We start from the raw sequence: 27,040 nt of genomic DNA, 5'->3' as shown, positions 1-27,040 counted from the left end.
TAGATAAGAGTGATACAAAAACCCAAGCACCAAACTAATCCAAATGGTTTGGTTTGGTTCTTTAGTATCAAATTGGGCTTAGTTTGTAGTTAGAGACTAACTATGATATGTGTATATCTTTTTAGAAAGGAAAAAAGACTAACTATTACATTACATGCATGTTTTATTATTTAAAAGTACCAAAAAAATGTTAAATTGCAATTTATAAAGAAAGAAATAGACCAATTTTCTATTTAAAGTTAGCAAATGAAACTCATTCAAAACAAAGTGGAAAAGCAACAATAAAAACTTAGAAAGAAAAGAAGTGTAAGAAACTGATAACCAAACAAATAATAAACCAATCCATTGGTATTTTTTATTTATTTATCGAACATTGGTTTGGATCCCTTGTATAAAACCAATTCGTTTGATTTGGTTCTTGGTTGGCTCCAAAATCAGCAAAACCGAACTGACTAGTTGCATATGAAAGTGTATACTCAAACAAAACCGAGTAGAATATTTTTCAATTTTACAATGAAAAAAGATACAAAAATGTAAACTAAAGAAAAAGAGAGATACAAAAAGCTATTTGCGAACAGTAGAAATAACTGACCACTGAGTGAACAACCATTAATGCAAACATAATGCATAGGTGATGTTCATGTCCCATGAACCTCCTCCCCAAAAACAAAGATCAACACTTCGGTACTATCCATTACCCTAATAACAAATAGTGAAATCTTCAACAGTATAAACAAAATGAGGAAGCCATGAGCAAAGTAGGCCTCTCTTCTACAAACATGTTGATCAGGAAACGTACCATCACATAATTTTATTGATGGTGATAGATAACCGCAGCCAGGGAAGTAAGTAGTAGTTAATGTTGCCGTGCCGTCAACACCCCTCGAGAAAAGCACGTCCAAGATTTTTTGCAAGAGCTAATCTGATGGAGCTCAAGGCCAGAGGTGGCAAGTCAGATTCGACGAAGTCAGGTCGAAGCTTCGCCATGGACAGCTCTTGTAGTTTATTCAACAAAAGGTTGGTCTGCTCAGTGTTTAGCAGAGGACCTCCGTGCCAATCGATAAGCTTCAACTGCAGAGTGTTGAAGGTGTGATTTTATAATTGTAACAACACAACCACTCCACTCAACAACGTGAAAAATTATAATTATGTAATTACCGAGTCATTTAAAATTGGTAGCCAAAAGCGCTGAGGTGTTGAAGGGTTCTTCATAAGCTGCAGAGTCAAATAAGGGACTGATAAACAACTCAACCCACTCGTAAGTGCTTACACTAATACCCTATCCATTATCTTTAAAATGTTAAAATGATCTTGAAATGGTTCAATTAAAGGTTAACGTAAAGGCAAATCGAGTAATACCGCAATGAGGGAGTCTACTGCAGATTGTGCAGCACCTGTGGTTTTCCCCTTCTGATGAACCTGATGCAGCGATTTTTTGAAATCCCTGTACCTATTCATCTACCAAAGATTAGATGAGAAAATAAAATAAATCGAAAGAAAAGAGACGTAACGAATCGAAGCGTACTTGTGGAGAAACTCGAGGCCTCCAGTATTTTTAGATTCAGAACCCAACAATTCGATTAATCCTTCCCATTGCTGTAGAACAGATCAATGGCGAATATGAATGTGATTGATTGGACAAATATGGAATGCTTTTCACATGTGGTGACACTTACAAAAAAATTAACAAGAAATGCCAGAAAATGATAGATGGTCCTCTAAACAAAATATCTACAGTATTCTAGTTGGCTGTGTGCGACCTGTCTGACGCTTTTTTCATATTTTATACATTAGGTTAGAGTGATTCAGACTATTAAAAGCACCTTTATAAAATTTTCAATAATCAAAAGTGGTTTGAAAAATTCTAATAATAAATACAAATAATTTAAGTGCTTTTAGTGTAAACGTTTAATAAATTATTTTTCAAACATGCTTATGTAACAAGTGTTTCCTTAAAGACACGCTTTTTTAAAAGGCAAGGCAAAATACACTAACTAGGGATCGTGCAAATGCTGGATTTAGAGATGTTTGTCACCTTGAAACTTTCATCAGATATGGACTTTCCAACTGAATCAAACAATTGCTGAGCAATCTTGTTAAGACGAACTTCATCCCTAGCTTGTTTAAGCCAAAAAACGCCACAACCCTTCCTGCCATGCTTCCAATGGTAAACTCCAGCAATCTAAACATTCAGATATATATTATGAGAATGTTCACGCATGTAAACAAATATGAACTCCTGAAATACTTGTAGTGTTCATTACAAAATTAGCCTAGTTTATATCTAAAATGTAGAAACTTGAAAAAACACGTACCTTCATAATGTTTGAACTAAGGCTGTCGAGTTCATATAAACGACATATCTCTAAATTCTACCAGGAGAACCAAACCACGTTAAAATTCATATTCAAAAGATGAAGCCAAATCAGAAGAAATTTTAGAGGTTGAACAACTAAATATTTTTGCAGTATAACATGTGCCAATTACCTTAAGCAGCACCCCATTATGTTGAACCGCTTGACTGTATAACAACGTTTCTAAAAAACCAATGCCCTGCTTTGCGCATGATGTTAAGTAAATTGGAGCTATCTGAGACACAAGTATCAGACACATGAGGATTAGTTGATGTCATTGGGAAGAATTTTACCACCTTATATAAATAAATATAAATGAAGAGCTGAACAAAGACGACGAAACTCTGGTCATGTTAATTGTTAAGGATCTAATTTAAACATCTAAAAACTCCCAATGAACTTTTATTTCCCTCCCTCTTCTTTCTAACCTGCGAGCTACATAAACCTTGCAAGTATTTAACTCCCTAGCTAGAGGAACACAACTCCAATGAGAGGTGAAAAAAATCATACAACAAGATTGTATTAAAAGTCTATATGATGAGTAGAACCATGCAGAATATCCTTCTCCAAATATTTTAAAACAAACCCATCACAAAAAAGAGAAAAACACAAACCTGCCAAGTAAATGCATGTGAACAGAGAACTTGAGCATAAACAAGACGATGAAGTTCCTCTATGCTGACTCCCCCAAGATCATGGCGCTCTTCATGTAGAAGAGTTTCTGCTTCATCATTCTCTTCAATCAACAATTCCATAGCATGTGTAGCCATCCTACCAATAAGTAATACTAAAAAGCTTTAAACTCTATGCACCAATGCATGTCTAGGGCATAGGCACCAAAGATAAGGCTACTTTAGCTCACCAGGGGCCAAATCCTCTAGAACACTCCGCCAAAACAATCTGAGCCACAACAGATAAGCCCCTCAAGTCAATAAATAGAAAATCAGATCAGATAAATTCCACATTCCTTACCTCTGGACTTTCTCCAAGAATTCCAATAATTAGTGCCATCAAGCGATCAGTATTAGAAGCTGGTTTTAACTGCATACATTTTTCTGCCAGGTTGTACATGCTTTCTAGACCCTGATTAAACAAAATTAAATATTAGCAACTTAAAGAGGAATGGGAGGCCGCAGATACTGTGTGGTAGGTTATTCTAGAAGTGGGAATTGAAAACTAGTAGAAGTCTGTATCAAGCAGACAAACATTACCATCGAAAATGGTCTGACATATAAAAGCTGAGAGATATACAGCTCCATCCAATTGCAGGTTGCACCACTGAGGCTTTCAACATCTCCTAGAATGATCCGAAGCATATTCTGCAAACCTTTTCTGGTCTGAACATGAGTACAATGAACCCAAAACCCAGAGCCGTCTAACTTGGTTATTTTCGACCGCCATTTTTCCCATGCCTATTGAACAACATGAATATTCTAGACTGTGTATCAAGGCTTTTCATAACAAAGTGTGCAAAATTTTAAATTTAATTCAACATAGAAACATACCTTGGTAAAATCAGGCTTGGTTTTGAAGCATTGACCAAATTTACCAGAATCCAACTCTGGGCGCATGCGTGGCATTTCTGAAATAAGAAAAGCCACTGCCTCTACCAGGCCATTCTCTGTCTGTCATTCATAAGATATCGAATAAAGTTATAAAAAGAAATTTCAAATGACACAACATTACTCTTATTTTAAAGATAGAGACACAACATTACTCGTATTAAAAGATAGAGACACAACATTACTCGTATTAAAAGATACTAAATTGACAAAATACAAGAAAACTTGAATTATCATTGTACAAGTAACATAACCACCTAATTCTAGCCAAAGGCTAACGAGGACAAGAACTTAAATGATAAATTTCGTCAACTTTTGAGAGATCAGTTCATCAATCATCGGGGACTGGGGAGCATATATATCCTCCTTATTTTTTAATTTTATCATATCAAAATCTTACGGTACAATCTTGTCAAAGGATAGGACCCACCCAAACAAAAAATGTTCTAACAACACTCCTCTCATATTTAACTCATCAATTACATTCCCCTATTAGATAATATACTTCCACTTCATAGAACGTTTTTCCTTTTCCAGGAAGTCTCGCTCAAATTTCCTTCCATGGTTGAAGTTCTTCTATAGGACAAACAGTTGAAATATAATTGCATTTTTTACAACTCTATAGACTATATACCCAATTCCCAACACCGGTAACCATTGACCAGTATATGTTTGCTCAGTAAAACTTCATTCTTCATGACTTCCTTCTCCACTAAGTAACGGGTAAACTATATTTTAAGGGAAATAATATAACAAGTATTTGTGATGCACAAAAATGTAAATGAAGATGCACCAGCAACTCATAGATCAAAGGTTCAAACAAGGCTATTTACACATCATATTTAGAGTTCTTTTGCAATTGATGAGCAACAGAAAATTTTGGACAAACCTCCCGACGGCTAAGCTGATCCAGCTGGTACGATCCATGTAAGCGCAACATTTTCACCTGCAAGCAGAACCAGCATTACATCGTTTTAAAGCACTTGGTGATGTCATATACTGGATAATGGGTATAAAGAATGGAACACAAATGAAAATCCTATAATCACTTACCACAATTTCTTGCCAGCCAACTGCTAATGCTGATAAAATCACATCCCAATAGCGTGGATTATCCTCAACTACCTTGACATAAAAAAATAATAGTGGATGGCCACCAATGATCAAAAAGAACAATGGATCCTAACATTTGCAAATATCAAGTCATAAATCCAATTGCCTAGTAAGGAAACAATAACAATAACTCATTCAAAGCCAACTTTACCAAAAAAACTATTTATGAAACTTATTGAAGCAGAAGCAATAATATTGAGAACGAGCCCGACAATTCTACTTTGTATATGGCAACAAAAAGAAGTTGCATTCACCTTCTACACCGACAACGCAGATAGTAGCCAGCATCCTCACAGAAATGGCTATCAATCACAACCAGAAATAATGCATGGCAGAAAAAGGTGCACAAGAACTAAGATAATGCTTGTTTGGACCTGATGATTTAACATGGAAAAGGAGGTTGGCTAGGTATGGAGGTGAGAAAATTGGTAAAAATTGTTTAAAGTGGTTAAAAAAATTAGTAAATAAAAGCTGGCAAAGACTTTAAATTATTTTGAGAAGAATACTCTAAATTCTTGGGCTCATAAAATTAGTATACCATAGCACATATACAACACAGAAATAGGAATAAAAGACTACCAAACTAGAAGTCTAGAACAAACACGTTGGTAAATAAGATAAATTCAAAACAGCAAATGATGGAGAACCTGTAAGTTATTAAGTTCTTTTTGAAAATCAACAAGTTTTGAATGGATAGTTGATTGTGTGGTTGAGAGAACACTATCATATTCCTGCCATGAAAAGACAAGTATGAGTTATCATCAGAAAATTATTACGGTTAGTGGGAATTTACCGATAAAGTTTCTAAACAAAATAATGATGAAGATGGGAAGATCAATACAGCTAACCAATCAACAAGGCGTTCATTAAGCCACCAATGAGATTGCTTGTCTGCATAAAACACATCCATCAGCTCCCATGCAGCTTTCAGACAAGTAGGCTCCTCGACTTTCTACAAGGATTCTTAAAATATCAATAAACAAGATTACTAATGATAGAAAAGGAAGTTTTCCCATCAGTAACTACATGTCAACAACGACACTACTACTAAACTTTACCCCACGCGAACATTTCCATTCATTATCACTAGAAAGAGCCATTAAAGTCGAAATTAAAATGCAAATCCAAACATATCAACTCACCTTCAAAATTTCCAGCGGGTCCTCAATCGCTGAGCTAGGAATTAACTTCGGATTACCAATAACTGAGCTGATGTCCTTGCTATACTCCGCTAAGTATTCCCACCTGTTTTCAAAAGAGTTCCCTCTAATCAGTCAAGGATTGACTCAACGTGCATCAAAGATCGTTTGAAATATAAAAGTACAAATCAGCAGAACTCTTTCCAATTCCAATTCACAGAGCAATAGTATGCTAGTTCTCGTTGAAAGAATAAAATCCCAGTTACCCGTCCGGATTAAACCGTGGTAAACCCATGGACATCTTCGACAATCCCGAAACCATATGTTTCCGACTCTGAAGAAGCGCAAAGGGGGAGACTGAACCGTACGCGATCCTCCGAAACTCTGCAGCACTAATTTCTCCGTCTCCATTTCTGATCTTCACCTCCAATACTTGTCCGCCAACTTCACCGTCATTAGAATCTGAAGTATGGTTGGCAGGATGCTGCGTGAAAATTGAAACACGGAAGGAGTTGCCTCTGGCCCAGGAAATGGATAATCGAGCTATAGGAGGCTTAAGTTCGTGCCGGATAGGGTAGACCACTTCTCGGGCCTCCCAAGAGGACAAGACTAGTGCACCGCTGGGAGAAGAATCGGAAGCAGGGCCTGGCATTTCGGCAGCTTTAACTCACCAGAAAGGAAGTAGAGTGGAGTGAGAGAGCTCTGCTAGGGTTACGGGAGCGGAGAAGACGATTCGAAGAAGAAAAGGCAAAAAAGCGGGAAACTTAACAGTAAGGTCTAATTAAACCTTAACTTCCCGGTCCGGTCTAAATAACAAACCAATTGTTCTTGTTTCATTTTTTTTTTAAAAAAAAAAGGTCAAATTGCAAAAATCAAGCTTAGTAGTTATAGTTATATTCTAAATTTTCTATGCTAAAATTTGACCCTCAAAACTTATAATAATTGAAGAAAGTGATTTTAACACTTATATAAATTTGAATTATTAATTTTAAAATGAAAATATTAAAAGTAAAAAAAAAAAGAGGTATATTTGAAAGCATAAACAAGTAAAGTAATTTGATATAATATTTTTAAAAGAATATTTTAAATTATAAAATATTTTAATCATTTTACAATATTATACCTCTTGAGAATAACAAGTAGTTTTACATTTCATTATGTTGTGAATATTCATACTAAATAAATTATCATCCAAGGATTTTACTATTATTTTTACCCTTGTATAATAGTTTGTTCTGTCAAATTCTAATATAAGTATTAATTTTACCTCACAAATACAACATCGAATTTTGGAAAATACAACCCATCCTCCAAGTTAAGAAGTAGAAATCAAAATAAATTGTAATTCAAACCTTTTACTTTTTACTTTACCACCATGATAAATCACCATTCAATTCAGAAACTTAACCTGACAAAGTATGACAAAGTTGATTATATATCAACATTTCAAGAACTACTTTCACTACATTGGTAGATTTGTTGTGTTGAGTTCGTGTAAAGTGTTTTAGTAGATTTGAGCCATATGAAATAGATTTTTACAAATGTTAGTGGCAGAAATTTGAACTCCAATCTCTCAAAAAGTAGATACCTAAAACGCCACATGGGACAATTTAGGACTAACTATTTGACTTAAAATAAGTCCAATAAACTTAGCATTCCTATTACTTGTTACATACATGCAATTCCAATTCTACAAAGCATAACCTCTGGTCCAAAAAAGGATATTTGTTCAGTAATATTTAGCTTCAGCTTCAGCGGGCCCTCATCTCCATGCATTTCCTTCCATTTATAATAGTACTGATAATCTTCGATGACAAATTTGAAAATTCGAATAGCTGGAAAATGTTCGGTTTTTTGATACCTGATTAACAGTTCGTCTGAGACACTAATTTGGGGGTGTTGCTGATTGAAGAAACTCCTTCACAAGCTCCTGGACCCTTTTCTTCAATATCTTGTCTTTAATACTTGCCAGCATATTTTGATAAACCGTCTCCAACCTTAAAAGATTTGATCGATCTGATGACTCCAACATGCTTTCCCATTCCTTAGCAATGTCGAAGGAACCAGAATTTCGCAATGATAGTGGGATATCTCCCTCTTGGAAAGGTTTTCCAAATATTGAGCCATGAAGAAAGCTTGCATACCGTTCCATGATAGATAATTTATCTAGAAGAAGTTTTATTTCCTCCATAGCCATTAACAGCTTTTTGTTTTCTTCGGTTACTTCCTCGATTTTATTTTCTTCAACTTTATCTTCCTCGGTTTTATTTTCTTCAACTTTATCTTCCTCGCATTTGGTTTCAGTTTCCTCTTGATCGAAATCCTCATTAAGTGGAGGCCACAACACAACTGTGGGAGTAAAACAGTCGACTGCCTTGCCATTACCAAGAACCCCGCTTCTTCCTCGTCCCCACGACCACAATTTATATCCATCATGTGCAACTATAACAGTATGAGCAGCCCCACAAGCAACTTGAACAGGATCCAAAAATTTTGGTGATTCAGTGCCACTACAGAAGATGGATAGGGGAGATATAGCATCGCCCGTGTTGGTTCCAGTAAAACTAGCATCTGGACAAAGGCCAAGTCCCCTTTCCATTCCCCAAGACCACAGATCTCCACCTGATGAAACAACACTTGTATGAAATAGGCCACAAGCGACTGAGATCAGAGATACAGATTGTGGCAACTCTTTTACAGGCTGAGGAAGGAATTCATTTTGGGTGGTGCCATGCCCAAGCTGTCCGTTTTCCCCCAGACCAAATGTCCAACACACACTTTCTAAGGTGTCACATGGTCTCTTACTGTGACTTAGTAAAGCAGTATGGAATGCCCCGCATGCTACTTCGTACACTGCCCAAGGGGAAGCCTCATTAAATGTCTCGATAATTTGGGGGCATGCTCTGCTATCTTTATCTCCCAGGCCTAATTGACCGTGAGAATTATCTCCCCAGGAGTAGCAAACTAAGTCTTCAGCTTTATTGTAGGTTTCCCCAACACTAACTAGAGCCACAATATGCTCATTTCCACAAGCAACCTTAACAACGGTATGGCCATGGAACTCCCACACTGGAGAGGGTGTGAAGCTGCTAACATAAGATAAGCCAACTTCATTCTCACCGCTTGGTTTTGGACAATTACCCCACATCCATAGTGCTCCAAGATCGTCAATTGCAAAAGAAATCTGCCCCCCAGCTTTGATGTCACAAATCTGATATAGAAGCAATGGAAACTTCAAAACCAAAAACAAAGAAGCAAAGTTCAGCATCCATTAATCAAAACAAGGAAAGAACCAACCAACAGACCTTTAGTGATCCCTTACTCTTTGAGCCTGATTCTTCTGTCAAAGATTCTGGAGGTTCCAACTCAAGGAACTGCTTCAGCAAGCAGGGGGTGGCGGAATTCCCGCCATCAAATCCAAGTTGGCCATCTTTATGATAGTTAAGGATGAAAAAGGGCATATGCAGTAAGAAGGAAAAATGAAATGCTCTCTAGCTATAGTGTAAGAATGCTTAATAATTTCTCCTCTGAATGCATTTCAAAGGATACAGATATTGTAACCCCAGCACCAAACCGAACCATCATCTGCGAATAAATTGAGGGTGAGAATTTGCAAATCAGTAAAGTAGCACCTGGGAATACTTTTCAGTGTTCTGTCTTCATGGCTAAGTGTTGAAATTTTAGTTTAAATTATACTTCGGTCATACTTATAAGATTCATTCTGGTTTATGCCATTAGTTTCTTGAATGGTACGTTGAGTTCAACACTCCATTTCATAAAAGATCTACTTCAAAGTTTTATCTCAGTTTCTTCTTTAAATAACATTGCTCACGTTCTCAACCAGTTGAACAAATATCTCTAAGCCATTAAAAATGAACGCGAATCAAACTTTTCGAGCTTCTTCGTCGAGGAACAAAAAAATCATCGGATATTTCAAGAGAATGAATCATAGGATGCTCGTGTATTAGATTTAGAATTTAGATACTGCAAAGAATTAATACTATCGTCTCCATTTACCCGAACAATTTGGCAATTGTTAGTGCAAAGAAAGCTCTATCGAATTCAACATTTGATATCCGAAAAGAAAAACAAGCACACTAACCAGTAAGAGCGAGGCTATGATAAGAACCAGCAGCAATCGCCACAACTTTGAGATTCTCTTCCCCCGAACCAAGCTTAACTCGAACGGGGAACAGCTCATCCGATTCCGCACCCGTCCCGAGCCGCCCAAACATTCCCCTTCCCCATGAATACACTCTGCCATCTCCTACAAGCCACACCAAAACTCCGTCACCAGCTCCGATTCGTTCTCCGTTAACTTCGAAACAACAGAAATGCACAAATGTACAAATCAGAAACTCTCCCTACCTCCATCGTCCTCTCTTACCTGTGAGAACGAGAGTGTGAGCTTCACCGGCGGAAATTGCGACGACTTTACCAGACAACTTACCGGAAGAAGGTCGAGTTCCGGACTCCTCCATCGCCTTTCTTACCAAAGGACGTAACGCACAGAGCTACGGCGTCTTTGCTAATGGTGCTATCAGAAGTTGAGCTCGAGATGAAAACGAAGATTGGATCGGTTGATTGAATAACACAAAATTCACTTCTATAACTGGTTGATCTAGTTCATCATTGAACTCGGAACTTCAAACAAGAAGATATGATCTTAGAAAGAAGAAGCCTATCTCTTACATACAATAATTTTGAAAAATATCGGTTTTTACCTCAATTTTGAAGCATATCACTTTTTACACCTTAATTTTGAAAATTGTCCCTTTTATCTAAATATTTAAAAAATAACCTTGTTGCGATTTCGAAAAATACCACTTTTTAATCTTAATTTTCAAATATGTTTTATGAACTTCATGCTAAATTTTAATTAAATTCTTGTAGTTACATTTTTTTTTTTTTCATTTTGACTTGAAATTGTTACAAGATTAAAATAAAATCTACCTCGATCGTAAGCTACAAATAATCTTATGGTCGCATACCATTTCTCATCTCCATTTTAGGTAGGTAAGTTAATAAAATAGTTCTTTTTCTAAAAAATCTCATTCATTTGTCACGTGTACTATTATTTTGACTACTAAAGCTCAAAGGTAAAATAAAATATTTAAAAATCTCTTGAAAGGAAATTGAAATAATGTATGATCAATTTTTGTTTAGGTACAACCTATTAATTCCTCTAAACTTGCTATACATTTCTTCTCCCTATAATTTACTTTTTGACGATTGAATTAATTTGATATAAAGCAAAGAAGTTTTGAAATACTTGGGGATGATATTTTATTATTCGAGAGATGTTTATGAAGTTTCATTCAAGTATTATTATTATTGTTGTTGTTGCTATTATATAAAGTGGCATCGATTGTGTCGTGTTCGTTGATGATATAAGCAGACAAATTCAAATACTTTTGTTGTTCATCTTTCGTATCTTTCCACCGTGCCCTACAAACTACGCAACTAACATTTCTCCTTCCCTTGCTCCGTTTCCACCTCGTGAAGCAATCTTCATGAACAAGATTCCGACACGTCGAACAAGCCACAACCCGATCCTTCTTCTTCATATCATCCAAACAAACTGGACAAGCACTCCCATCTTCCATATCTTCAACGGTTACAGAAGAAGAAGAAGAAGAAGATGCTGCTCTATCATTTACCTGAAAGAATTGTTGATGAAATACTTTACGTAACCCAATTTCAGCAAGGGATTTTAACATAATGGGTGCAGCCAGCAAACGATTCAATTGGCAAGGACGCAGCGTTCTTCGCCGAAGACATACGTCATCAAGCGACAAACCCAGGGCCTGAAGATAGATAAACAATATGTGTTTGCATGGGGTAATACGGTCGGGGCAAGTGCAGGAGGGGGTGGAGGATAGAGACACAATGTAAACATTGCCTGTGGCTCCCAACACGAAGAAATTAGAACCGGAGCGGTGAAGGAGACGGAGATGATGGTGGAGGGCTCTAACGATCCTATCGGCCACAGGTTGGGAGGGCTTGAACCGAGGAACGGAATGAGGGGATGAAGTAGAGGCAACAGACTCCATTAGAATTGTTGAAGGAAAAGAAATGAAGATGGCGGTAAACAGTTCTTAGATATATCCACACACATACATATATACACACATATTTCAGGAAGGAATATGGGGTAAGGAACGTGGCCACACGATTCTTTGTGTAGTTTGAGGGGATAGTTTTGGTGGATGATGGAGGAGAGGAAAAGTGTAAGGCGGAAAATTCATAGGCTTGCTCGGTTTTGTTGTAATGGTGGTCAGCCACAAGGCACGTAATGGCTAAAATATAAATAAATAAATAAACACCACCCTTTTCTCTTCCTTCATGTCTACCCACTAAAGATCCTGTTACATGCAGTTGAAAAATGAAGCTCTACGCACACAATGTCAAGATTAAAAAATAAACCTGGAAACTTGGGGGAATCAAATTTCTTACCTATCAAGGCAAATGAATCTTGACGATCCATCAAGATTGTATTCATATTCATTATCTGTTTATGCTAAGCCCAGATTTGGAATTTAAAATATCTAACTTTGATGTTTTTTTTCAGATGTCGTATGAAACGTTTGAAAACAAGCAAACATTACAGACAGACCCAATGATAAATGGAGTCATACGGTGAGTTATAAGATGTTGAGTAAGAAGGAAAGAAGGCAAGATGTTGATAATGCATAGCAGCTCTCAAATAAACCAATAATCCAAAATGTCAGGAACTCATTAATCAGTTGACAAACTAAGCAGGAAAATGAAGTTAAATATCCCAGCAAACACGTCAATGTACCTTTCTAGCTTAAAATGGTGACGTGCATGGCATATATGTGATCAACAAACGATCCAGTTTTTCTTGAATCTGGTATCGAGCTGAGAGGCTTCAGAGATTATGTACTTAGATTGATTATGAAGGTGCTAATTTAAAATTCAGACACCTGCAGTTAATAATAGAAACAGAATAAGTAACAAAAATTATTCAATTCTTTAATTCTGAATGAGCAGTCTATACAATCACAAGGAAAAATGATCTTCATTGCCTCCATGTTCAGTACGAGAAAATATTTTCTATTGATATCCAAACGCGTACAGCACACCACACAATCACATCACATGAATCATGATTCAAAAATAGAAGTATATGCAACGCAACAAATTGACAAATAACCAAGCTACTGTCAATCCAAAGTGTAGCATCTCCAAAAACAAGTTCAAAATGTTCTGAAGCCCACTGGACATGTTTTGCTATGAATTTCCAAGGGACAGTCGGGTAGTGGCAGAAAAAGAAGTCTTTTCTCTCAAAAATCAATGCAGGGACGTGAGATTCAGGTACTTAATTCTCAGGGAAAAGGTACTGCCTGTTTATCAGTGAGGAGCACTCTAATTAAACACTCTTTACCTTTTCTTTTATTTATCCACTACTTTTATAGAAACAACTTTCATTAAAAAAAAATGAAAGTTGTCGTTTCTATAAAAGAAGTAGTGGATCAATAATAGAAAAGGGAGAGTGTTTAATTAGTAGTGGATCCACTACTTAAATTACATTAACATGCATTGTATTTGACTTTTACCTTTGCTACCTCTAAAATTGAAAACCACAAAGTTCATATCAACAAACATTTAAAAGGAATAGTTTTTCCTTACCACACTACACCGATGTACTTGCTCAAAGAAAAATGCAACACGATGGTAGAATCACTGGAAGAACTGCATGAAGTAGTTTGATGGCACTTGGAAATCAGATGGCAGCCATCTTCATTCTTGATAGATGATGGGAGCCCCACAACTTTCCGATTCCAAAATCTAGGTCAAAGACAAGAAGAGAATGGTAATAGTGGACTGGCATTACCAAATTGGCAAGATCTAATTGGCCAACTAGCTGATGGCTGAATCTGGCATAATTTGCTGCAACCAACAAGTCCATTAGCAAATTTCCACATTCAGCCTCTGTACAGCCAAATGTAGATGCAATTTGTCCCTTGACTATATTCAGCTACAGGGTCTCTGGTTTGAGAAATCTTGTGATCTACTGCAGGGGGAAGGAAACTTTATAATCTTACATAGTGGAAGGTGCCACGGAAATAAAACTGTAGACCAACTGGCCAAAATGGAATTCAGAATTAAAGGGTAATAAATAAATAAATGGGTCATATCAACCTTGTAAAGAGGAAGTAATTGATTTAATATTCTAAAATAAGGGGTGGGGGGAGTAAATATGACAGCAGTTCCAGAGTTTGACAATCAATATCTGCCCTAGTACATATCCACAAAAATAAGGGGGTAGGCACAGGCCACAAAATCATCAGTTAACTAATGATTATATTGATACAAAATCCACTAAAAGTGTCGCTTAGAAGTGTAAAATCGATATCTTCCAGGTTCAGACATTTAGAATATCCTCAGTTCCAAAAAGGTGATAGATAAGGATCTAAGTACAAGCAAAATGGATATCGATAGCCAGAGCCCACTGATGCTTGATAACCGTAACTGCACATTTCCCCAGCACCCAGAAAAGATGACCTATGCTGTGCACATGCCTTCAACCAAGAACTAGTGCTCATGACTATACAAAACCTTTAACAAATTGGTAAAAGTACCCAAACCCCAGGGACATGAAAGATCTAAAATTAGCTCATACTTGAATAACATGAATGAAAGCCAGAGCATAGGCGTCTGTAACTGATGCAACACGTTGGTGATGTTAATGAATAGTTTAGCTACATCAACTCCATTAGCCACAGTCAAGTGTTTGCCATAAAAATCCATATCCGCCTAAAGAAGAGCACCATCTGTTAAAAATTCCAGGCTCTAAGTGGCATCAACTTAGGAGTGTTTCATGAAACAGTTCGGCCATAGCAAATAGATGCAATATAAAGATTCTTTGCCCATTTCTCCTGCATAAACACCAGAAACCAAACCTTTCAGAAATTTAACAATTTTAAGCAAAGACATAACATAGTGTATGTCTCCACGACTAACCTTCACATGTGTACTAGGAAAGGCAGATGTACGGAGTGTTTCTTGAGTTTCATCAGCAGGCTTTCTCCTTGGCACACTCAGAACAAAAGCAGCCTGGTCCAAAGTTGCTGCAGTTGATGTGATGCGGTAACCATTATCCCACCTGCGATGAATGCCTTCACTGGGATATAGGAAATCTAGTTCCACAACCTGTGAAGTGATCAAAAGTCAACACTCATGGAAAATTCCCTTCAATGTCATGCAATAGCTTTTAACAGAACAACTTTAACAAAATCTAATAGCCTAATACCTGGTCAGAAAATCCTGCACCACGTGACATGACAATTGCCCATCTACCACCAGCAGTGGCCATGGCTGTAACGTAAAATCCCTCCCTCCACTTCTTATTTATCCACTTGAAGGGAAATGAATCACTGACTTTATAGGATTGCTGGAGGTACTGTGTCCCTGCATTAAATTAGAATATAATATGAGAAGCAACACACACAGACACGCAATACAGCTGCATTTTGTTCTAGCCATTTGGAATATGCTGTATTAAGACTAACCTTTGGACATCACTACCAATGAGCTTCCATTATTAGCCCCTGCTATTGCACTGATGTAATAGTTTTTCTCCCACTGTTCCATGATCCACTCCTAAATAAACAAACACGAATGTAATTGGCAATTTGACTACTGATAAGAGCCTAACTATGTTGATGAGCAATAAAGCAGTATTTACAATTCATAGACCAAAATGGAAGGTAACCAACCTTGTGAAGAAAGTAGGGTGAGAGTTCATAAACTTGGGCAGAAAAGCCAGTTCCAGCATCCATAATAAGGGCCCAAAGGTTTGAACATGAAGCAACGCAACTAATAAATAAACCATCTTCATTCCCCTTCTCAATATGCTGAGAGAGCCTCATATCAGCAACGTTATAGTGGTATCTACATCAGGACAAATTAGTCAATAACCTTTTGTTAGAATTAAGCTTTATCTTTAGATTCAAGTGCGAACCTTTGTTTCATTGGTCTACGGGCATTATAAACACTAATCCATTGGGTTGCAGGCATCCCCATCCGAACCTTCTTCTTTGGTTGTTCATCATCTTCATCCTCCATGGATAGCCTTCCTCTCTTATGCCCAACCTGAAATATAAGCTTCACATAACAAATGATAGTTTAGAGTATGCTCAAGTCCAAAGTTAACAACCAAAAAGTGAAATGGGCAGTCAACAGATAAGTGAAAATCATAGAAAGAGGGAATACTTTCTGTGCACCATCTGTGTTTATTGGACGGATATCTGGATTTGGACCGACAATCCCATCAAAGAGGGAGATATATCTTGCATAGTTTGGCTCTTCATCAAATTTCAAGTTGACGACGTACTCAACAAACTGTCTAAAAGGCTGAGGGCAAAAACAGCACAATGTTTCAGAGGAAGTAGCCATCTTTTTCTTTGACACAAGGAATCCTTTATTTTCTCCCTGGATAAATAAACTCAAGTTCAGAACAAATGTATCATAAAGTTGCACAAAGAGTTAACATCCATCAGCCCTAAAAAACATAAACCTGATATCCTTGCCAAGGCAGCCGACCACGGAGAAGAAAAACAAGAGTGTAAGCAAGCGATTCCAAGTCATCTCTCCGACTAGCAGTTCTGCCAAGATGTGCATGCACACTAGCATACCGAACTGTTCCCCTGAATGTAGATGTGAGATGGAGTTGTTTAAGAGCCTAAATGTTAAATATATGCATATAAATATCATATCATACATACAGCTTTCATACCGGAAAACGTCTGGTCGTTGATCATACTCAACATGTTGTCCAGTCGAACTATCTCGCCACTTGGTTGCTAAATGGTGAACCAATAAAATAGTAATATGAGTTTCATAAGTATTAAAAATCATGAGATGGAACAGTAAATGAAAATTGAGATACCTAAACCAAGATCTACAAGAAACAATTTTTTCTCTTCTGGGGTTCCTGGAGGACCAAGTAGAAAATTTTCAGGCTTCACATCACCATGCACGTACCTGTCAGAGAAGTTAACAGAGCTATTCAAAAGCAGAAAATAATTACAAGAAGACAATTAAATCATTCATAAGCCAGTGAGTGAGCCAACTACGTAAAAAGAGTCCAGCTCAGTAGCCCTAGTAGATGCAAAAATCATTCATCATGAGCAGCACAATGTTTTGTGCAAAGGTACCTAAATCTGACAGACTTAACATGTCCCTTTACAGCTACAGCATCCTATGACCCTATTTAACTCTACTGTGAATGTGAAATGAACTAAAAGAGGTAGTCCTAAAATGTCAATCCAAAAGCCATTACTTTGAGTTTCTTCCCATTTGATTCCATGGCAATCCAATCACACAATGTCAAACCAGAAAACTGTTTATCCATCATCACTATTTGGAGTATACAGAGTAGAGGCCTCACCCTCTAGAATGCATCTTCTCTAATATGGAGATTGCCTCAATGGCGATACATGCTACCATTTCAATTGACATCCTGAGATTCAAAGAAAAAGAAGACATATTACCATGCAGTAAAACCATGAGTATAAGTTTCAACTAGTGGCAAAATCGATAAATTGATTGAAAAACGAATGATAAATTGTTAAATTAAACTTACGTGTGAGCATTGTTATTCCAGACATCCCAGAGACTAGGTCCAAGCATGTCCATAACCTATATCCAAATTATAGTTATAAACAAAACGATAAAATTAAGCTGCAAATCTTGGGCCACTCAAGCATAGGCCAATGGACAAAGGCACCAATTACCATCCAAAGGTTGATGGTTTAATGTCCTACCTCACAATTTTTTAACTCAAAATAATAATAATGCCCAATTCACTTTAGGCTTTAACAGTCTTAAAATGTAAAAAAGTTAAAGGAACCAACACTTACCATGACATAATAGTCACCTTGCCGACCCTTGTAGTGAACTCGTGGCACACCATGACTGCCACCTAATGCACTGAAAACCAAGAGATAAGTGATTAGAACATGTATACATACATATATGTAGTATAAGAAACCTTCTGACATTAAAATGTAATATACAAGAACTGAGAAAAGGATTACTTGTAAACCTGCCACTCGTAAGGAGGTCCATAGTTGCACCCTTTACTACTTCTATGCTCAAATTTTAAGGCTACCTGAAATTTTAACAGATCATATGAAATGTTGGAAAAGCATGAAACAAATAATTCTGTAGACATTACAGATAGGGATACCATACCTCCACAGCTCCAGGGCCAGATCTTTCATTCAAACTCATGGGACCCAATCGTCGACCCACATACACCTGACCAAAACCTCCTTTTCCCAGTTTTCTTTCAACTTTATACAATGGAGAACCACCAACCTGAACCTGTTGCATAAAGAGGATAAACCATTTGAAAAAGAAACTGAAGAAAAAAAACGTCCATGACAACAATTTTTTACAATATTCATGAAGGGATACTCCCAGATATAATCTCTCACTATTACTGTCCCAAAAAACTAAAATATAAAAATAGAGTGCATTATTTAAATGGGCATCATATCACTTCCACGTCATTCCAGAAGAACAAATCTAAATGAAGATAATCCTATGCTAAATACAGTATAAAATGATCAATCAACAAGATGGAGACAAATAAGAGCTAATAAAGTGAATAAAATTACAAGAAATAATTCTCTCGGGAAGACTAAAGAAAGAAAGGCTGAGAGATAGGGTATTGAATAAAATCACAAAAGGAAAGATAAAGGTAGAGCCACAATAATTTCCATGCAAAGTATTTGTCTTTCACAATCAGATCCTTGCAGCTCGAGAAGTTTGAAATGGATACTATGACACTATCTGAAAACAATTCCAAATATAAAGAAAAAAAAATGAAATCAAACAGAATAGCAAATTCCCATTTCTTCATTAGCTCCAAATATATGGAAACCCTCTCAGAAGTTCAGAGCAAAACTATGCCATTTCTAAAAGTTGCATCAGCTCATAACCAAAAAGACCGCCCCCGAAGAACTTGGGATTGCCCAGTAATGAGCCAAGAAGTCCAAGAAATCAAGCCCCCAACTTTCCTTCACTAATCCTTCGCTATCTTTTCTCAAACCACCAACACAAAAACCCAATAATTCAAGAAAAGTCAAAAAACAAACACATAACCAAGAATGAAAGAAGCTTCACCTTCTCAGGAAGAGGAGTAGTCGTGCCTTCATCTTCAGCTACAGGACCCTTATCACCGTTCTTTCCACCGCTATCAAACTCATCCATACCTCCAACACCAACTATCCCTACCTCTTCCTCCTTCCCAACTTCGTCTTTACTCTCAGGTAGTACCTTTGTTTCAAAACCGATTCCAGGGTTCACAAAATCCCTATCACCATCGGCACCGATCGCGTCTTTCCCCTCCTCAATACTCTTCCCACCACTCCCTTTAGCGGGTTGGGATGGGTGGCGTGTTGTTAGAGTTAACTTAATGGGTGTTTTGTGGGCAATCGGAAGCGGAAGTTGGAATGACCGAGTCGTGAGTGGATTGCGAGGGAGGTCAGGCATGGTACAGAGGGTGGTCCATGAAGGGCGAAAGAGGTCGCCGGAGAAGGAGAGTTAGGAAGCATTTAGGGTCATTGGAATGGGAAAATTCAAATTGAGAAGAGAGAATGTGGGAAAATCGGAGAGAAGGGGAAGTGGATATGGAAAGTTGGAGATCTATGAAAGGAGAAGAGAGAAAAGGGTGAGTTTGATTTTTGAAGTACAGAGGAGAAGGTTGGAGAAGAAGAAGAAGAAGAAGAAGAGCTAAACGATGAAAAGTAGAGAGAGATATTGAGAGCTTAGCCTTTGTTTATGAAAACCATAATCCATACTCATTTTTTCATTTCTTTTTCTATTAAATTAACGAATTCAGTATCAAAATTTTAAACTTTATGTTTATTTAATGTCTAATTAGGTGAGAATAATTATTTTAAATAACAAATTTTCAAAAAAAAAAATCATTACCATCTATTTAAATTGTGAATTTGAATTCCAATAACAATTTGTCAAAATAAATATTTGAGTTTTTAGGTAATTAAAGAAAACAAAATTTTAAAATTACTGCCCTATATGATATCCATTCGATTTTATTTCTTTTTATGTTTGAAGATTAAATTCATATGCACTATTTTTTTTTCTATTTTTTAAAAAAAGTATTTTTTTTTACTCTTGAAAACTGACTTACTCAAATGTCCACATTGGAAAAAAAAAGGAAAATTTAAAAATAAATAAATAGGTAGTTATCAAATAAAGCATATGGTTTTTTATTATACAACCCATCGTAAAATGTATATAACAAAAGAAAGAAGTAAATAGGTGAAATATGCTTACTTTCAAAAGTCCAATGACTTAGCTTTAATTTTTTTTAAAGAAAAATCTTAAAATACATGGAAGAACTTGATGGAATAATGAATTCAAATTACGATTTTATTAAACATAAGAGTTATTTATTTTTAACGTAGATTAACTAATTTTTGAATTAAATTTATATGTATATATATGAAAGAATATGTTGATAGCAATTGCATTTGGAGATTGGAATCAATAATCCATGACAGCCAACTTATTTCATAAGGTTTGTCTATCAATTTTGTGACAAATATATTAAATACTCTAAGCTTTTTCACATGTTTCTTTTTTCTATATTCTGTTTCTAAATTTATTAAATAATACTTTAAAAGAAAAACAACAAATCATGGGGATTTATTTTCTTCCTTTTCATGGATGAATGATTTGACGCTTACTTGTTATTTTTAATAAACGTGTTTACGTATTTAGCTTTTGACCACGAAATTAATAGCACAAACTTAATATCAACGTTTTGGTATGTATGATTTATTTGTGTAATGTTTGAGGTTAATGGGTTAAAACGATTATTTTATAAATAGAAAGTTGAAACATTTTTTTTATTATTGTTAAAATAGGTTAATTATGTCAAGTTGTGACAAAGCTTAACTTACTTGCAAGTTTAATCTATAAGCTTTTAGATATGCACTAATGCTTGTTCTTTTTTCTTTGCTTTTCATTTTTGTTTCACTTTTTTTTTCTTATATCTTTTGTCTCATCGTCGTCGTCGTCTTCTTATTCTATTTTATATGCTTTCTTCTTCTTCTCTACTACGTTTTTCTTCTCATTCGTTCTCTAACTTTTTTCTCTTCCTTCTTCGTTTTACAGTTGTTGTTCTTAATGAAAAATCGTGTGATAGAGAACAAGAGGAAGAAGTGAGAAGCGAGAGAAGTAATCTAAAAAAGAAAAAAAAAATCAAATAACTAAATTGTGCTTGTGTTTGAAGAGAATTTAAAGTGAGATTAAAAAAAGCGAAGAAAAATTATCGTTGCGTTTGATGAGAAATAAGAAAAATGAGCTAGAAGCTGTAACGAGAAACAATAATTATTTTAAGCTGTAAACCCTCACATGCAGTTTATGGAGAATGTGATACTTTCACACGCTACTGACTATTCAAAATGTCATTTTAAAAAAACATAAAATTGAATATTGGATCAAGTTTTATATGGACTTATATAAATGGGTCATCCTTACAAGAACTCCATTAAATCATTATCTTGTAAAAATCTTATAGAATCAAAATAAAATATTGACATCGATGGATATTTCTAGAAAATGTATTATGATAAACGATAATGATAATAAATAAACATTTTTTAATTTTTAAACAGTTACGTGTGATGTATTATATTATTCTTGCATTCGTTACATATTCTTAATATATATATATTTAAAAAAAAATGTTAAGAACACAACGAGATACTACAAAAACACGTTGACAAACTTAAATATTAAATCTAAGTCATTCCTAATTAGAACTATACAATTTGTTTCTTCTTAAGACAAAACAATTACAACTTGTAAATGGCTCCACCCACTTGTTTATTTCATTTAGGGTCACAATTTTGCTATTTATATTACTCGTTCTTGTTTCTCAACTTTTGAAATACATATTGGGGGCAGAACCTCATCATCAATTGTAACCTTATAGGCATGTGTGATCATGTATATAAAAAAAAATGGGCACATTACTAAGATCAATAATATCTAATAACAGTGGTATATTATTCCATACAACGTCCATGGTACTATCACATGCATAAAACAACACACTATACTGATACAAAATAACTACCCTTCAACCACATTACTATATTTATTTTCTACTCATTTGATTTAAGTTTCGATGAATAACAATTATCTATTTGAAATGTTTACAAATTGAAATACAAGTGTGTGATTTCTCAAGTTAATTACATACGATTCATTGAACTTACAAATCAATCAACTCATTATATACAGATATTAGAATCAACAACTCCAACAACTTATCAATATAACGTACACTCATGAAACTAAACTCAACGGATTAAAATAAACAACAACTAGAGACTAACCAAAGTACGAACACAACACAACAACAAAATTATAAAAATCAAACTTTAACCATGTAATCAAATTGCGTAACAATTTATTAACCACATGAAATTCACATTTCATTAGTCATACATAACTCCTAAATAGTATTAAAACAACACTTCGATTAATATTTAATCACACAAATAAATTCGATTCACTCAACGACATGAGGAAAAACAACTAAGTAAATGAAATATATAAAGGAAACATTTAGGAAGGAAAATATTAAAGCCTCAAATTCTTAATTTACTTATTACCATAACCAACCACCTAAGAATTTCCTTCTAAATCATAATTTTTTTTCAAAAACTAGCCGTTGGACATCTCATTTCAACTCAATCAAAAAAATACAACATGTGTGTGTGTATATATACACACACAACAAAAAGATTTGCAAAATCTACACAAAATCTTCTCTAATATTTTCTTCCAAAACCATTTTTTGTCTCAAGATTTTACTTATGATTCCAAGTCGTTGTGCAGCTTGTAAGTATTTAAGAAGAAGATGTTCATCAAATTGCATTTTCTCTCCTTATTTTCCCTCAAACAATCCTCAAAGATTCGCCATTGTTCATAGAATCTATGGTGCTAGTAATGTTGCTAAATTCCTTCAAGTAAGTACATTGTTTTCATTTATTGAACAATTCATTAAATTATAATCTAAATTAAAAATCTTAGACTCTCTTTTGGGTTAATTTAATTTAATTTAATCAGCAAGTTCCTATGGATCTACGAGGTGAAGCAGCAGAGACTTTGTATTTTGAAGCAAAATGTAGAATTGAAGATCCAATTTACGGATGTGTTGGGATTATTTCCCAATTACAATATGAATTACACGTGGCAGAAACCCAGTTGGCCAAAACTCGAGCTGAGATTGCTCTCCTCGCTTCCAACCGTCAACAAGCCCAACACGAAGACTTTCCATTTGATGACCCCAGCTCAGGCCCAATTTTTACTGGGCTTTCCACTCCAGCCCACTTTTCTGAGCAATTGTTTCGTGCTTAGAATAGTAATTAGTGGAGGTAATAGTTGTTTATTAATTTAAAGTTCATTATTCTTTATTTGTTACTCTTAAACCATTTCATTAATTGTAATACATTGATAGCTTCAATTGTTTGGTCTTGATTAAGTTAAATCAGTAGTTTATATGATTGAAAACGATGTCGTTTTTTATGGGATGTTTGAGGCTCCATTCTATTGTTTTTTTTCTCATCGTTTACTTATGTAGTTATTTGTAGATAAATTTTAGTATATATTGCACCTAATGGAAATTTACTTATTTTTATCATGCAACTTTCTACAGTTTTTTTTTCTAGTAACCATAATTATAATTTATCCAAAATTTAAAATTGAACTACCAAACTTAAATAATTTAAGTAGCACGTTTCTAAAATTTTAAAAGGAACAAAATTTGAGAAACTATATAGTCCAGTTTCTCCTAATCTTCTTGACGTTTTATTTAATTCCATTTCGTATGTTTTCTAAATTTGCTAGTTGTGTAATGTTGAAACCATTTTTTTTTTCTAAATTTTGAGTTCAATTCCAATATTAATAATTTTGTATTATTTTTTTTTATTTTCTTCTATTAATTTTTTATATTTATATATGCTTAATACTTGTTATTTTGTTTCCCTCCATTATTAATTTTTCATATATGTATTTACTTTTATTTTGGGTTCATATTTAAATGTTTATTTTAATTTAATTTTCAAATTTGAAATTTTTTATACTTAGATTCATGTATTATTCTATTTTCAAATTTTATGTTCCTTTTCTACTTGGTTGTATTTTTATATTTTGTTTTTTTTTTGTTCGTATTTACATGTTAAATTTAATTTTAAATTTTAAACAGTTGAATATCTAAACCTATATATTATTTTGATCTTTCAAATTTAAATATTTTATACATTTTAAGAGGTTTTAAATTTAGACTTATTGTAAATGAGTTAGAATTTGACCTTATATAAATATTTAAACTATAAAAAATAAACAAAAACGATAGAAAAGATAACACAAGAAACAAAGAAATGGTTATAAATTGATGTTTCTGTTTGTTTTTACTTTGAAAAAAGAATAATTATTAAGCATAGTTGTTTGTTTATCACAAAAATATAAACAATAAAGGAGAAAACCCACAAAAGTGGTCAAACATGCCTTAAATATGCATATACGAAAATGAAAAATGATATTTTGGACCCAACATCTGTCGTGAATGGAACAACGATATTGAATTACCAATGGGCATGATTGGCATGAATCCCCAAACCCCCAAACTGAACTTTTTTTTAAGCATTTAGCAATGGGGGGAAGGATATATCTTCACACCGGACTCCACGATCCTTCTCCAATGGCAGCAAAATGGGAAGGCCGGGTTACAGAAACCTTAACCGTGGCGACGCCGGACCAGATATGGCCCATGATAAAGGATTTCTTCAACTTCCACAAATGGTTTCCAACTCTAGCTAATTGCTACGGACTTTCAGGCACCAACGCCGAGGTGGGCTCCGTCCGGTTCTGCTCCGGGTTCTCGATTCCCTCCTCCGACGGCTCAGATGGCGTTGTTAGCTGGTCCAAAGAACGCCTGGTGGGAGTGGACGAGGAGCACCGCCGCATATGCTACGAGATAGTGGATAGCAACATAGGATTCAAGTCGTACGTGGCGACGATGGAGGTGGGCAGTGTGAGCGGGGGTGGGTGCATGATTGAGTGGAGGTTTGAGGTTGAGGCAGTGGAAGGCTTGAAGCTGGAGGATTTGGTGAAGAAGTATGAAGTGGGATTGAGGTCGATGGCCAACCGAATGGAGGCTGCTGTAGTAGAAAATGAAATCACAAAGTAACCATTCGTTGAGGTTCTTATTGTAATAATTATGCCTTTTTGGCTTCTCCTCAATGCTAATTTCAATTTCTGTCTTTTATATTATATAGTTACTATCGTTCTTGAAAAAACCATGCTAATGTCAGCCATGCATGTGGTAGCGATTCCTTTGTCCTTTCTCCACTTCAAAGAAAAGTTCAAACATCAATGCCCAACATTTCTATCCATTTTTTTTTCTTTTTTAAAACAACAATATATTCTGTTGCAAAAAAAAAAAGGAGAGAAAAATAAGAAATATTACATTTATGACTTTTAAGGGAATTTCTAATTCAATATAAAAAGTATAAATTAACTAAAATGATTTTACAGTTGATACTCACATAAGACAGTGTGATTACAAAGCCATCTTGAAAAAAACAAGCTTGTACATTTAAGCCATATTTAAATAGTTTCTATTTTTATATCGGAATCAAAGGTAGTGAGACTTTTCAAATTCCAATCAATCTAAACTCAACCCAAACAACGTATTAGACAAGCTACTTTTTAACTAGACGGAACACGAGAGTAGCCTTTATAGTACCATAATCATTAGAACTTATGTATGACTTTATATGACATACAATATAATTACTATAAGAAAATGTCAATATTTCTAAACTTATCATTTAATTAACTTAATAATATTTTTTTATGCTTCACCCAAATGAAAGTTAAAATAATAATAATAATAACGATTAAATAAAGAATCCCATCTGATTCCCATTTTTCTAAAGTTGAGAAGAAAACAGAATAAAGAAATCGTTTAGTGGCATAGGAATGTCTATTTAATCTAAATTAAAATCCATCATAAAGGAACAACAAACACTAAACCTTCTCTATCTCTCCATGGAACAACAATCGCCACCGCCGCCTCCGTCGAAGTGGGAAGGAGAAGTCTTCGCCGAGACAACCGCCGCAGATCCCCATCAAATCTGGCCGCTACTGACCGACGACTTCTGCAGCCTCCACAAATGGCTCCCCTTTGTCGACACCTGTCACTACGTCGAAGGCGTACCTGGGCAGCCAGGCTTGGTCCGCCACTGCGCCGTCACCGTCACCCCGTCGTCGATCAAGTGGGCCAAAGAGAGGCTGAATCTGATTGATCCCATCGCACACACTCTCACCTACGAGATCCTCGATAACAACATGGGATTCAAATCCTACGTGGCCACCATGAAGCTACTCCAGGGAAGCGGCGGGGGATGCAAGTTCGTCTGGTCGTTCGTGGCGGATCCGATCGAAGGGTGGCCGCTGGAGGAGTTTGTGAAGTATCTTGACTCTGGTCTCCACCAAATGGTGAATAAAATGGCTGACTTTTTGAAGAAGAGTCCCCTATAAACATTATCATTTTTCAAATCTTTATATTGAACTATTTGGAGCTGATAATAAGTTTTAGTTTCATTTTTCCTTTTACTTACAACAAATGTTTGTAGAGAAAGGGAAATTTGAATTCTCTATGTTATTTAAGTTGCGTTGACTATGAGTTTATCTTAGAAATTCTCATGTGTGTTTAATTTGTTTGATTTTATGATTGTGTATCTCATTTGAGATTTTGTTCTTACGTCTTCTTGTGTATATGAACTGTATTTTA

At 35.4% G+C, this 27,040-nt stretch overlaps 6 protein-coding genes across 9 annotated transcripts; 2 read left to right on the top strand and 4 right to left on the bottom strand.

Annotated features, from left to right (window-relative positions):
- Positions 1-330: 330 nt before the first annotated feature.
- LOC101217533 (nuclear pore complex protein NUP85) lies at positions 331-6,932 on the bottom strand. Its single transcript, XM_004148342.3, has 18 exons — positions 6,435-6,932; positions 6,172-6,274; positions 5,871-5,981; positions 5,677-5,760; positions 4,970-5,041; positions 4,806-4,862; positions 3,860-3,979; positions 3,566-3,766; positions 3,327-3,437; positions 3,217-3,254; positions 2,969-3,125; positions 2,488-2,589; positions 2,316-2,372; positions 2,036-2,182; positions 1,526-1,596; positions 1,360-1,450; positions 1,159-1,215; positions 331-1,071 (listed from the first exon to the last, which is right to left on the bottom strand). Exons 1-18 carry the CDS (start codon positions 6,818-6,820, stop codon positions 874-876), a joined length of 2,163 nt encoding a protein of 720 aa, XP_004148390.1. The 5' UTR covers positions 6,821-6,932; the 3' UTR covers positions 331-873.
- Positions 6,933-7,599: 667 nt separating this feature from the next.
- On the bottom strand, positions 7,600-10,865 carry LOC101217770 (ultraviolet-B receptor UVR8). Of its 2 annotated transcripts, none has more exons than XM_004148343.3 (5): positions 10,556-10,865; positions 10,271-10,435; positions 9,718-9,753; positions 9,474-9,598; positions 7,600-9,379 (listed from the first exon to the last, which is right to left on the bottom strand). In XM_004148343.3, the coding sequence occupies exons 1-5, from the start codon at positions 10,647-10,649 to the stop codon at positions 8,054-8,056; spliced, it is 1,746 nt and encodes a 581-aa protein (XP_004148391.2). In that variant the 5' UTR covers positions 10,650-10,865; the 3' UTR covers positions 7,600-8,053. The 2 variants fall into 2 exon arrangements, with proteins under 2 accessions (XP_004148391.2, XP_031737283.1); XM_031881423.1 differs by having other exon boundaries at positions 10,537-10,864.
- A 621-nt stretch (positions 10,866-11,486) lies between these two features.
- On the bottom strand, positions 11,487-12,221 carry LOC101218010 (mitogen-activated protein kinase kinase kinase 1). The gene has a single exon (XM_004148344.3). The coding sequence runs from the start codon at positions 12,219-12,221 to the stop codon at positions 11,487-11,489; it is 735 nt and encodes a 244-aa protein (XP_004148392.1).
- A 606-nt stretch (positions 12,222-12,827) lies between these two features.
- Positions 12,828-19,989, bottom strand: LOC101218249 (casein kinase 1-like protein HD16). 3 transcript variants are annotated; one of them, XR_968768.2, is made up of 18 exons: positions 19,327-19,989; positions 18,391-18,522; positions 18,234-18,307; positions 18,057-18,126; positions 17,780-17,835; positions 17,585-17,656; positions 17,084-17,178; positions 16,931-16,997; positions 16,712-16,841; positions 16,408-16,626; positions 16,157-16,299; positions 15,912-16,086; positions 15,705-15,795; positions 15,446-15,603; positions 15,157-15,345; positions 14,816-15,071; positions 13,822-14,206; positions 12,828-13,115 (listed from the first exon to the last, which is right to left on the bottom strand). XR_968768.2 is itself a non-coding variant. In XM_011651429.2 (16 exons), exons 1-16 carry the CDS (start codon positions 19,693-19,695, stop codon positions 15,012-15,014), a joined length of 2,100 nt encoding a protein of 699 aa, XP_011649731.1. In that variant the 5' UTR covers positions 19,696-19,989; the 3' UTR covers positions 14,332-15,011. The 3 variants fall into 3 exon arrangements, 1 of the variants encoding a protein (XP_011649731.1); XR_968769.2 differs by having other exon boundaries at positions 13,822-14,203; XM_011651429.2 differs by lacking the exons at positions 12,828-13,115; positions 13,822-14,206 and having other exon boundaries at positions 14,332-15,071.
- A 4,794-nt stretch (positions 19,990-24,783) lies between these two features.
- On the top strand, positions 24,784-25,633 carry LOC101204487 (lachrymatory-factor synthase). The gene has a single exon (XM_004148374.3). It carries the CDS (start codon positions 24,896-24,898, stop codon positions 25,430-25,432), a length of 537 nt encoding a protein of 178 aa, XP_004148422.1. The 5' UTR covers positions 24,784-24,895; the 3' UTR covers positions 25,433-25,633.
- A 662-nt stretch (positions 25,634-26,295) lies between these two features.
- On the top strand, positions 26,296-26,787 carry LOC101204732 (lachrymatory-factor synthase). The gene has a single exon (XM_004148375.3). It carries the CDS (start codon positions 26,296-26,298, stop codon positions 26,785-26,787), a length of 492 nt encoding a protein of 163 aa, XP_004148423.3.
- The last annotated feature ends 253 nt before the right edge of the window (positions 26,788-27,040 follow it).

Source organism: Cucumis sativus, chromosome 2, assembly GCF_000004075.3.
Source record: "Cucumis sativus cultivar 9930 chromosome 2, Cucumber_9930_V3, whole genome shotgun sequence".
In the NCBI taxonomy this organism is placed as follows: Eukaryota; Viridiplantae; Streptophyta; class Magnoliopsida; order Cucurbitales; family Cucurbitaceae; genus Cucumis; species Cucumis sativus.
This window is presented reverse-complemented; position numbering and strand designations above follow the sequence as displayed.

What these genes read in the sequence shown, in the direction of transcription:
- LOC101217533 (XM_004148342.3), bottom strand. Translation starts at nt 6,820, where the DNA reads ATGCCAGGCCCTGCTTCCGATTCTTCTCCCAGCGGTGCACTAGTCTTG. An exon ending in ACCCGCTGGAAATTTTGAAG is followed by an intron (nt 5,982 to 6,171) that starts GTGAGTTGATAT and finishes GAATCCTTGTAG; the next exon opens with AAAGTCGAGGAGCCTACTTG. An exon ending in ATCAGCTTAGCCGTCGGGAG is followed by an intron (nt 3,980 to 4,805) that starts GTTTGTCCAAAA and finishes TATGAATGACAG; the next exon opens with ACAGAGAATGGCCTGGTAGA.
- LOC101217770 (XM_004148343.3), bottom strand. Translation starts at nt 10,649, where the DNA reads ATGGAGGAGTCCGGAACTCGACCTTCTTCCGGTAAGTTGTCTGGTAAA. An exon ending in TCACACTCTCGTTCTCACAG is followed by an intron (nt 10,436 to 10,555) that starts GTAAGAGAGGAC and finishes TGTGGCTTGTAG; the next exon opens with GAGATGGCAGAGTGTATTCA. An exon ending in GTGCTGGGGTTACAATATCT is followed by an intron (nt 9,599 to 9,717) that starts GTATCCTTTGAA and finishes ACTATCATAAAG; the next exon opens with ATGGCCAACTTGGATTTGAT.
- LOC101218010 (XM_004148344.3), bottom strand. Translation starts at nt 12,221, where the DNA reads ATGGAGTCTGTTGCCTCTACTTCATCCCCTCATTCCGTTCCTCGGTTC.
- LOC101218249 (XM_011651429.2), bottom strand. Translation starts at nt 19,695, where the DNA reads ATGCCTGACCTCCCTCGCAATCCACTCACGACTCGGTCATTCCAACTT. An exon ending in TGCCTTGGCAAGGATATCAG is followed by an intron (nt 16,627 to 16,711) that starts GTTTATGTTTTT and finishes TTATTTATCCAG; the next exon opens with GGAGAAAATAAAGGATTCCT. An exon ending in ACACAGATGGTGCACAGAAA is followed by an intron (nt 16,300 to 16,407) that starts GTATTCCCTCTT and finishes TGTTATGTGAAG; the next exon opens with CTTATATTTCAGGTTGGGCA.
- LOC101204487 (XM_004148374.3), top strand. Translation starts at nt 24,896, where the DNA reads ATGGGGGGAAGGATATATCTTCACACCGGACTCCACGATCCTTCTCCA.
- LOC101204732 (XM_004148375.3), top strand. Translation starts at nt 26,296, where the DNA reads ATGGAACAACAATCGCCACCGCCGCCTCCGTCGAAGTGGGAAGGAGAA.